The sequence below is a fragment of the Sus scrofa genome, chromosome 14 (assembly GCF_054392235.1).
Source record: "Sus scrofa isolate SSC_HxYL_T2T_F1_AM1 chromosome 14, Sscrofa_HxYL_maternal_Yorkshire_Landrace_v2.0, whole genome shotgun sequence".
In the NCBI taxonomy this organism is placed as follows: domain Eukaryota; kingdom Metazoa; phylum Chordata; class Mammalia; order Artiodactyla; family Suidae; genus Sus; species Sus scrofa.
Genome location: NC_139396.1, coordinates 69,073,350 through 69,085,403, shown reverse-complemented (window position 1 = coordinate 69,085,403; position 12,054 = coordinate 69,073,350). Strand labels below are relative to the sequence as shown.

At 41.2% G+C, this 12,054-nt stretch overlaps 1 protein-coding gene across 1 annotated transcript; it reads right to left on the bottom strand.

Moving 5' to 3' along the window:
• Positions 1–1,376: 1,376 nt before the first annotated feature.
• Positions 1,377–11,983, bottom strand: TUG1 (taurine up-regulated 1). The gene is given in 3 exon segments (NM_001436009.1): positions 1,377–5,542; positions 7,283–7,925; positions 9,504–11,983. A coding segment is annotated over 1 exon segment (465 nt). The 5' UTR covers positions 11,892–11,983; the 3' UTR covers positions 1,377–5,542; positions 7,283–7,925; positions 9,504–11,426.
• Positions 11,984–12,054: the final 71 nt, after the last annotated feature.

Sequence of the window (12,054 nt, the reverse complement as noted above, 5' to 3'; positions counted from 1 at the left end):
TTGGCCTTCCCTATCTACTTCAAATTGTCCTACTGTCAATAGCTACTTGGTTATCTAAATTTTGCCCTTAACAGGTTACATGATTCCAAATGACAAGGGGAAGTATCATTCTTAGCTGTAAATTGCTTGTCAGGATTCCTCCCACCCTTACCTCAATACACAGAGCAAGTGTTACTACTGCCTTTATCTTAGTGCAATAATTAATTCCAGACCCTCTATGTACCTGAGGGTTTGAAGTTTACTATTTAACACTGTTATTGATGTTGTTCAGTCATTTGGTTTCAAGCCTAAGAAATCCACTTTGGCTGGCAAATAAAGAGAACACTATGAAGATATGTGGTAATCTGAGAAACAAAGGAAAATCTGAAAAATCAGGTCTTTGCTATAAAACTAAGGCACCTCTGGGGATATCTTTGCATGAACTTTTTGGGCAGGAGGCATGTCCATGGTACGTGGAATTCCTAGGCCAGGGATCAAACCTGTACCACATCTCTAACCAGAGAGACAGCACTGACAATGTCAGGTCCTTAACCCTCTGAGCCACAAGGGAACTCTACAAATTCATATGGATTCCTTGGGACACTACCATCAGGACTCAAGTTCCGATAATTTTGTGTCACCTCTCAAGATTGAAGGTTCTAGTGGGAGGGGAATTTAGATCGACAAGCTTGACTCACACAATCACATCTCAGCCAGGGGGGATGATGCAAGAATAATGTCATTTACAGTACTCCCACAGAACAGGAAGGGGTAACATTCCAAAGGAAAAGTAGGGTTCTATCATAAAATAAAAAGGAAATTATCTGAGGGGAGATGAAAATCAATGGATGTCCACTATACCAATATAAATGATGGGGAGAAGAAAAGAACCTATAATGGAGTGAGAGCCAGGAAGGCAGAAAGAAAATGACACTTAAGGGAAGAGTGTGTCAGAGTGTTGATGGAAATTGTGCTGTTGAAGGTTCAGATGTTTATATATATGGTCTTAGCAATAAAAAGGTCATTATTGGCCTTGATTGCAGTGAGATCAGAATACTCAAGGATTTCAAAGAAAATGAGACATTTTCCTTCTCTCTGCCTAGCGTGAACACTGACAACAAAGGTCAACAGATTAATGTTGGTTGAGAAATGGAATAATCTTTAATATACACTGGAACTATGAGGTTCTGATAGGCCAATATACTCAGACATTAAAAATTAAGGAATAATGTCTGAACTTTAGAAGGGGCAACAATTATCAGTTTGAGTAATGGATGATGGACATATTGAGCTAAATATTCACTAATATAAAGGCAGATCTTTTAAATTATTTGACAAAATAGGCTCAGTAGAAGTAACTTGCCAAGGTTGAACAGTAAGCACTAAATTTAATTTTAAAAATTCTTTATTTTTAAATAAAGTTTAAAAGTAATGTGAGTAGTGTAAAATATTCAAATACAGAAATGTATAAAGTTGAAAGTTCCATGTAATCTACACTGTTCACAAAAAGGCCATTTATAGACTTTTCTATGCATTATGAACATAAACACACAAATTCTTAAATGAGTTCATACTACAAATTTTTCTAGCAAGTTTGTTTCACTTAATATATTATGGCCATTTTTCCATGCCCATACACAATAAATGTACTTTATTCATTTTAACAGACACGTCGATTTTCTTATATGGCTAAGCCATGTGGTACATAACCAATTCTTCGCTGATAAACATTTAGGTTTTCTTCTGTATTTTTTCTACCATGTAATTAATTTTTATGCTCTGTAAACATAAAACATTGTCAGTTCCTGTTTTTTTTTATCTTCTAGATTGAAAAATAATTTCAGTGTGGCCTTGACCTCTAGTTTAATTAATACTTGGATCTGTCAAACTTCCATATTGGTAGATAGCATATTCAGACTCAATTTCAAGTAATAGAAACCAAACTCAAAGTAACTTAAGCAAAAAAGGGTCTTTATTGGTTTACATAACTGAAAAGTCCAGGGGATATTCTAGCTTCAGGCACGGTTGGATCCAGGGGCACAAAAAATTATCATCAGAACTTAAGTCTCTCCATCATTTGGCTCCGCCTTCCTCTGCACTGGCTTCATTCTCTGACTGGCTTATTTGATATGGTAGGCCCTGTTGGTTTGAGCTTTTCATCCTACAGAGCTAAGCAACCTCAGTAAACAGCCTCTGAGCTTCTCCTACACAGTTCACTAAAACTCTCAGGATTAAGTAATCACTGGACCAACTTGAATCACATGATCATTCCTGAACCAATCACTATGGTCAAGGAGATGGATTTTGCTGACTGATCAGGTTTGAATTACATGTCCACCCATGAAACCTAAGGTTAGGTCAGACTGAACCATATGAATTGAAAAAGAGAGAGGTGGTTCCAAGAAGCATCAGGGAGTTGTTTTTATTTATAAAGAGATGGAATAGGTGTTGGTCAATCAAAAACAACTGATGTCAACGATAAGAACAGATATTGAAAAAATTTAATCTCTGCTCATAGAGTTGAATGGTTAACAGCTGGTGTAGACTTCCTTGACAATAGGAGCATTCTGGAAAAAATCATGAGGAGTAAGTCTGTCTTCTACTCGAAGCTTGTAATCCATTTGAATGGAATAATCATGTCCAGTAGATACTTTGAATGATACAACAGTTTCGATGTAAGCAAACTCAGTGGTCATGTGTGAGAGTCCAGCTGTCTTGCTGACATGAAGCAGGACAACCAGCCTTCTACTGGCAAATAGTTCTATGAGGCTATTCAAGTCAGTGGCGAATTTTAAGTTTAGTGGAAAAGTTTTCTTGTGTTCATGTCTTTTGCCAAGTTGAATCGGTACATTTCTGTGAGTCCTGGTGAATCAGCTTCATCTCTGTATTACTGTAGAAGAGAGAATGGGCAATGCTTTCAATCTGCTGTACTCCTCCAGGCCTAGTAGAAAGGGTCCCAAGTATTAAAAAAGATAAAATTAAAAAAAAAAAAAAAAAAAAAGCATGCTCCTTCCTGCAGTGAACACTAAGTCATGGTGGGGTGCAGGGTGCTTCTGTTCAAAACTCCTTGGTGGAACTGGGTATAAGATAGGTTGAGATCAGCTGTAGTTTTATCAAGCACAGCCAGTTGGACTGCAGTCAAAAAGGCAGGCAAGGGCTGAGTCAGGTAAAGAGGCAAGCAGGGCCAGCCATATCAATAGCCAGGCTATGATCTGGAAGAACAGGCAGTTTAATATCAAAGCTCTGTAAATTAGTTTTTACCCTGAGTACTCCAGGGTTATTAATCCATAGGGTTTACTCTGGATACAATTTTCTGATCATACTGGGCCAGTCAGGTACAGCAACTTTCATTTTCCTGCTCATCTGCCCAAGATCTTTCAGCTCAGAGGGTTATATCCTCGATACAGACTTGAGGGTTCTGTTTAGGAGTCTATGCTACATCTGGGAGTGACAGGGTTGGGAGAGCCAGGTTCATCAAGGTTGGCCCTACTTTCTTTGGTAATCAAGTCTCCATCTTCTGGAACTCAGCACATCTCTTGAGAATCATCTTACAAGGACATCAAGGCCTCAGACTGGTTGAATGGTACTGCTAAAAGATTTAGATGAGATTTGAGGCATGAAGATAAAAGGTTTGAGTTTTAGGCTTTTTGAATCATCAATTCCTATACACAGTGTACATCAGACTCTTGAATAGATGATCATTTTCATTTTAGGTCCCTCATTTTAACAGGATTGAAAGGAATGACTTGCAGTGTAGATCAATGTCTTTTTCTGTCAAGTACAGGAGAAAAGGAAAGTCAAGCTGACATTTTCAAGGTAGAAAACAATGAGTCTGCAGATAAGCTTCTTCTTTACAAATAATAGTTGCATATACAAGCAGGCTGGTCATCAGATTTTAATTTGTTGAGGGTTGAGCAGTACAGAGTAATCAGACTTAGGCCCTGTTTGATGATTTGAAGACTGAGTCAGTTAGTACAGAGGATGAGACAAAGATATAAAGAAACCATTCCCAACATTTAACCAGTGCATTCATTAAAGTAGTTGAGGACAGCTGGCCCTTAAGTTGACTCTGAAGTAAAGAAATGAGATTTTTTTTTTCTCATGACACAAAGTGAAGTCTACTTGTTCTACATGATCTGGTCTGGGAGTTCATTAATTGAATCCCTCCTGCAGAGACATATGGGTTGTCTTAATGCCCAAGAGTATCTCAAGACGAGGAATGAAGTCAGCCACTCTGATTCAGTGTAAAACAGTATTGAGACAGATGAAATTCCATGGAAATATCCATAAGGATAAGGGACTGTGGTCTTGTGACATTAAGAAGCATCAGGAAGCTCTTGAGTCTACTCATAAAATCTGTAGCCACAGGCTTTGCAGATTTTCTTTCAAGTTGGTCTACATTTCCAGCAAAAATGTAGATGACATGCAATCTGACATGCCCTCCGAGTAAGCTACTGTGGCCTGGTCAAAAGGCCTACCTCCAAATATCCTTAACATCTACAGTTGTTTGGAAGAAACATTAAAAGACCCATCTTAAAATCTCCCGTTGTTTGGAAGAAAGTTTTGCAAATGGCCACATTTTAAATCACAAGAAAGTATGTTCAGATATTGTCTCCTGTGGATCAGGTGTTACATGTAGTTGAGCTGAGTATTGTAATTTTAGAGCAGAATAGGCAGATATGCCAGTGATGGAGGAATTGTTTTAGCAATTTTTCTTAAGGATTATTAGCTCATTAAATCCTGGAAACAGCAATCAAACTGAATTAAAAACCAAGGAGCAGTGTAACTGCCACTGAGTGACAGTAACTTATAGTTTGAGAAGGTGAATAAAACCACGTACCCTTTTAGGTAACATTGCCAATATTTGAATTCTACTTTCACAGTTAATGGTTATCCCTTGCACACAAAGTAGAGTACCATGGCTGATGACAGGAGGTCCAATGTATAGTTGGTTGAATATGACCTCAATGAGGCATCAACTTCAATACCACGTCATTCATGTATCCAAGGAGGATTAAGACTTCGAGGTCATGTATTTCAAGTACCACTAGAGTATCTGGTGTTTATAAAAAGAAACTGGGTAAAGGGGTTTATCAGTGTAGAGTATGTATGAATTGCTCTCTAGCTATATCCAATTCTAGGAATCACTGGAAGTCCATCTAGGGGCAAAGGGCAGATGGGCAAAGATATGCCCATCTTCTTGTACTTTTCTGAGTTTACCCACAGTTAAGTATTCTTAATGATGTTGAACATCAACTGAACATGGATGGTGTTGGGTAGAGGTACAGAACAGAATGCCTTTCAAGTTGAACACAATGTCGTCTAGGGCAGTGGTTTTCAAACTGTGTTCTGAAGAATTCTAGGTGCTGTAAAGAAGTCTCCTTAGGTGTCACCATGGTGGTAAAGTAAGATGCTTGTGGCAGGTTTCAGGCCCCCCACTTCTGCTTCTTCCAGAGCAGCTTCACTTTAACTCTGGTCTTCCGTATAGCATTCATTCAAAGGGCTTCATGGCCACAAAGCCTTTGGAAAACCAATGATCTAAGAATAAGCTGTTCACAAAATGCTGAAATACAAAAAATAGGTCACAGAAACCAGAAACTGTATAAGCAAAGCCAAGTGGTAAGCCTAGAAAGTGTTTTCCTATTTATTCTTCCCCTAACGTACGCCACATTATAGAATGACGAAGTTAACATTCAAGTCTGCTACAAATTCGGATTGCCTGAAACTGGGCTTGTAAGTGAGGCTATTGGTTTTAAGTGACAATAATACTGGGGTTTTTGCAGTCAGCATATAGCTGCAAAATGCATTCATTTCTTTGTAAATATTATTCCAAGAAGTCCTGAGCTGGATGACTTCTCTTCAAAGACTAGTAAGATCTCAGTGGGCCAAAACTCAAATCCTAAGCAATATCTTTTCACCCCTTCTTCCCCTTTTCTCTATCCTTTTCCTCCTCCCTTCCCAGTCTCCTCACCCACCTGAGATGCAATGCCCTTGAACTAGGTTTATAACACAATTCTGGAGACAGAGATGTATACTGCTAAAAGCCATGGAATTCATATAATTTCGTGGCAGAATTAACTCCCCCCATTCCCTTCCCATGCATCGACACAAACCTCCTAGAGGTTCCTTTGATAGAAAATGAACACAACTGTCAAGATGTGGGGCTCTCAGATGATGGAGACACACTAATTCAAGAAGTTACTGACAAGGTAAGAAAAAGGGTGGGTTCAAAGATGCTGTTTATTTCTGGGTCTCCAGGGCAATTTGCTGCCAATCAGCAAGCACTGGTTTTACTGCTCCAAAGCAGTTTTCCTATTCCATTAAAAACAATGCTGCAAAAGTAACATTCTGTGTTTCATTAAACTTGGGACAACTGGACTAAACAGCTAAATGAGGCTCTTTACTGCAAACCTTCTGAAATCCTTTAATACACTACACTGCATTATGTATCAGGGAAGGGTACACATTTTACCACCTATTGGACTACAGAAGCTCTATGATATATATTATATGTGTATATCAAATATATACATAAATACACACACACATATATATATGAACAGTACTGTTCTAAAAAAATTGATGGCTCATATTATGTAAATAATAGTTTGGGGATAGCGGATCATAGGTAAGACCTTGCTGTCCAGGAATATTAATAAGACTTAAAAAAAAAAAAAAAGACATGATATGAATAGGGATCCCCAATTAATTAGGCCATTTTTGGGAAGACTATGAAGATGAAGAAAGATTTAAAAGTTGCTTTATTTCATGCTGGGTAATCTTATTGTCAGATGAACATTTGCCTTACTGACTGGACAATCTACCACCATGGAGACAGTCTATTGCTAAACTTCAGAGATGTTGCCATAGAATTCTGGTCTAGCTACAGCCAGCACAAGATTATCCTGACTGGGGGTACCAGATCAGGAAGTTGGAAACTTTTCTGAGGTTCTCAATCTCCATTTATTTTAACACTGTGGGTAAAATAGAGGCTAAGTTAATTCCAAGGAGAGAACTGGACTGGGAGTCAGAAGGCCTGGCTTCTACTATTTTGTATCTGTTTAACCTTGGACAACCTTTTAAATTTCCATTTCCTCATTTGCAAAACAGGATTATAACTTGTGTTATTTGATAATTGAGATTAATGCATGTAAAAGTGCTTTTGAAACTGTAAAGTGCTATATAAACATAAGGGATTACCATATAGGTTCTACCTGGATGTATCAAGAGGCCTTTTCTGGAATCTGATTGGAGCTTTGTGAGATGCTGTTAGGTAAAGGGATATCTTGGTAGAATTTCTTACATTTGTGTGAAAAGTTCTGGTTCCTGAGTAATCCCAAGGATGCTCTGAGTTCACTGTGCCTTTGTTTTAATCCCAAACGGTCAGAATATCTGCTTGCTTATTCAGTAGGATACTACAGATTTGAAATGGAAAAACAGAGTTCAGTGACTTGGATGGGATCTTAGATACTTCATGAACTTCAATCATTTGAGATTTTGGGGCGGGGTTCAATGTGGTTCTCAAAAAGATGGTGCCATTCTTCAGACAGTGTTGATAACTAAAATCCCCTGGTCCAAATTTATTATGTGTCTCTGAAGGCTTTAACTGAAGAAACGAAAGCACACTCATGGAACAAACTGAGCCTTAATTGTGATAAAACAGCTTCAGCTATTTGGCTTGAGGAGTTTGACTTCACTACAAAGGGCTGTGTTGAATCTGGGTAGAACAGGACAGGAGTGGAGGTGAAGGCCACATGATGATGATTCAAATTTGCTGGATGCCTCGAGTCACAGTGGTTCACTGGCATGGTTGTCTTCTTCAGTAGTAAGGTGGCAGGAATCACCATGGGCAAAATTCCAGGTACCAGATATGAAGGCTGATGGAATAGCTCAAGGAAGGTGGTTAGAAGGTCCAGGTGAATACTCGGCAACCAGGAGGCACAAGACTAGAGGGGAGAGGGACAAAACAGATAACAAATGCTTGGAATTACAAACACAAGACTCTAACAATGGGGGCGGGACTGCTGTCAGTACATCAGCCACCTGATGGTACTAATTCTTGGCAAGCCTGGCTTAGAAGCTGACAGATGATAAATAGGGAGGAGGGAGTCTTAATATTAATAATCAGTGATGATAAGAACAGAGTTTTCTGGCAAAGACTGTTTCCTGACTCTTGAGGACAAACTGTCTTAGGGATGCAGCAAAAAGAAATTGTCCCAAGTCTCATGCTTTGGGGGACTAATTTGATTTTATTCAGGTTGCTGGGCAGTGGTTGGTGGGACAAAGAAGTGGTATGAGAAGTAAATTTAAGTTTATATACCAACACCCTTCTAAATGCCTTCTGCAAATTCTTATGACCTAGTACTTAACTTTCATTTTAAACAAGATTCATCTTGAGTGGAAGAGAATAAGGTATGCAGGGAATAAGGCCCTAGTCCTTGCACCCCTCTGTAATATCTTATACAACAAAAAAATTTCTCTTTATGCTTGAGAACTCCCTAAATCATTTTAAAGCTAAAATTAAAAAATAATAAAGTGGAGTTCCCGCTGTGGCTCAGCAGTAATGAACCCGACTAATATCCATGAGGATGCAGGTTTGATCCCTGGCCCTGCTCAGTGGGTTAAGGATCTGGCGTTGCTGTGAGCTGTAGTACAGGTGACAGATGCGGCTTGGATCTGGCGTTGCTGTGGTGTAGGCCAGCAGCTAGAGCTCAGAATCGACCCCTAACCTGGGAATTTCCATATGCTGTGGATATGGCTCCTAAAAATAAAAAAAAGATATATCATGGGATGGAGGAAGAAACATGGCCCATAACTAGGTTATCACACAGCAACTAAGCAAACCTATGAGTGCCTATTTTGAGATAGCCTGTTTTCTAAATTCCTTCTTTCTACCAAGTGCTTCATCATATATGGTAATATGTCTGGGCGAAGATTCCCCAGACGAGACCCTTGCTTTGAAGGGGCTTTCTATCTAGAAAGAGAGCTAATGCACATAAAAACTACTTTACAAGCTACTGTACACAAAGATAGATAAAAGGTATCTATCAAAATATATTTTTTATTATTACTTATTTATTTAATTTTTTTTTTGCTTTTTAGGACCACACCTGTGGCATATGGAGGGTCCCAGGCTAGGGGTCTAATCGGAGCTGTAGCCACCAGCTTACACCACAGCCACAGCCATGCCAGATCTGAGCCACATCTGCAACCTACACCACAGCTCACGGCAACGCTGGATCATTAACCTGCTGAGCAAGGCCAGGGATTGAACCTGAGTGTTCATGGATGCTAGTCAGATTCATTTCCGCTGTGCCATAAAGGAAACTCCCTCAAGTTATAAAACAAAGATATTTCTGGCTTAAGAGTCTCATGGAGGAAAGAGCATCTGCGTTGGATACTGAAGAAACGGCAGAGCTTTGACAGTTGAAGAAGCAAAGGAAGGCATTTCAGGGTAGAGAGGAGGGTGTGAATGAAAGTGCAGAGACGGTACAGAATAAGGCATTTTGGAAAATGGCAAGTACCGTTTTTCACTTTGGATGGAGCGTCGCCAGAGTTTGCACCGAGGATCTGGCAAAAACTCAGGTCTCCGAATTCCCAGTAACAGCGCTGGTGGCAGTGCTTGCTCAGTCATTGTCTTTTCTCAAAGCAAGGACAAGAGTCCATAAATTCAAAAATAAAAAAATCCAGCTCCCAACTTCGTGTCACATCTTGATAATTCTTCCAGGTCCCAGATCCAGTTCTTGAAAATCTGAAGTCCACGCCATAACCACACTGAAAGACATCTGCTCCAGCTAGTGCAGAACGCTATGTAGTGAAACCCTTTCAACTTCCCATCCTGGATATCTTATGTTTGTCAAAGAATTTCAAGCTTTGAGTTCCAGTTGGTTTTTTTCCTCCTTTCTCCTGAGGAAAGCATTTTATCACCAGTCTTAAGATTCTTTTGAGGTACATCCAGATTTAATTACAAAAGAGCTAAAAGACCAACACAGTTTTCTCCAAAACAGTCATTTCTCTGGAATTGAGATCATTTGTCTCTGCCCTCTAGGTAAAGGGAATAGTCAATTGATTTCCAGACATTTGTATGAAATAGCAGAACCGGCTAACACCTAACAGACAAAATACACTTAAAAGTGTTTGCGTTTGCTTGCTTAGAGCTGTACCAATGGTAAGCACCACTCCACAAAATGAAAATGTTTGAAAGCCAACTGTTCAAACATTTCTATAGTGTTTGCTGGATAACTGCCTGATATTTGATAAAAGCAGCTGACAATTAACAAAGAAGCAAAAACTGGCATTTTGGCCATCTTAGTAACACACTTGCAAGCAAATAGAATACAAAGCAGACCAGAAAAAATTTAAGGTTGAAACACTTTCAATCTGATTTTGAGGTTCAGCAGAAAATTCTAACAAAACTTCTCAGAAAACGTTAACCTTCAATTAATAAAGACTCAACCCCCCAAACATTTTCAAGAATTCCATGCCTGGTTCAGTCTGTTCTAGTGAGCCAGCTTGCTAAAAATCCACCTGCACCATTAATTAGTTGGACTTGGCAGCACCATTTAAAAATAAGCCTGCTCACTACCAACCACACAGACTAGGAATATAAAATAGGGGAAAGTAACGGATGGCAACCATGGTCATAGAAAATGGTCAATGAAGAGTCAGAAAGGTAGTCAGGCACCAGAAAAAAAAAAAGTTGTTGGGCCAAAGATTAAATAAGCTTCTTGATACTAGAGAACATATCCATGCCCAGTTTTAGCTGCTTTATGCTGGGTGCCACTGTACCTTTAAGCATCAGTCACCCTTTAGGCAACCCATGGTGAAAGAACTCAAAATAGAAGCCAAGAAGTGGAGTGTTGTTACCACGAATATCCACTATGCACAGAACAGCTCACATATCTCAGGGATTCAAACAGGGGCTTCGAATTGGTTGTGAAGGGTCCCAAATGACATCTGGCCTCAGTTTCCTCCTTGTGACAAAGGAAATGTGGTTCTTAATTCTTCTGGGTCACAGCCCCCAATGAAAACTTGCTGGCGATGGCTTCTCATTCTCTAAAATGCACATTCCCCCTAATTTCTGCATACAATTTCAAGGAGTTTGGGGATCTCCACCTCCAATCCAAGGTTTCCAGGTTCAAAATCCAAGGATTGGGCAATTTCTAAGTTTTCTTACAACTCCAAAAAAAAAAACAAAAAACAAAAAACCAAGCCATTACGAACAATAATCATCCCTTACATACAGCGACGCTTTACAGTTTACAAAGCGCTTTCAATCCCACAAACATTGATGGAGAAGGAGGAAACTGAGGCGCAGATAAATTACAGAGTGACTTGCCTAAGGTCACTCGGCCAGCTGGTGGTTAGGCCCGGAAGCAAACCCAGCTCTTCCGACTCCGGAGCTTGTCTCTCCACCCCGGAGCGGCCTCCAGCGCTCCCGCCCCTCACTAAGGCGGCATAAGGAGGAAAAGACAAAGTAGAAAGCCCACCACCAACCATCCCCCGGCTCCCTCCTGTCCCCCCAATTGGGTCCTTGCAGGCCCCGAAGGGTGGTGCCAGGCCTCCAGGCCGGCCCCGGCCACCCCAGCTTCCCCGGCCGTGCCAAATCCCGCCGCCGCCGCCGCCGCCGCCGCCTCCCCAGGAGCGGGGCGGAGCAACTGCCCGCCGCCGCCGACCACCCGGACGACTCCTCGTCGGATAGCAAACGCATAGGCCGCCGCCCGAGTTCTGCGTACGAGAAGAAAGACGCGGCGCGAACGCCAACGGCCACCGGGCGCGCGCCGCGGCGGCCGGGCCTGCGCCCCAAGAGCTGGATGCCAGAGCAGGAGAAAGAGCCGCCAACCGATCGCTCGATCGACCGCGCGCCCGCTCCTTCGCCCTACCAGACCGGGGAGGGGGGGAGGGCGCGCCAGGGCTTCTTCGAGTTAGGGGCCTGACTCCCCGGCGACGAGACAAGATGGCTCCTCCGGTCCGCGCCGCAGCTGCCGTCCCGGCTGCGTCGCTCGGCCCGCCCCCGGTACTGTTTCTTTAAATGGCGGAGAGGGTCAAGAAAGCAGGAAGAGAGGCGCGCTCACT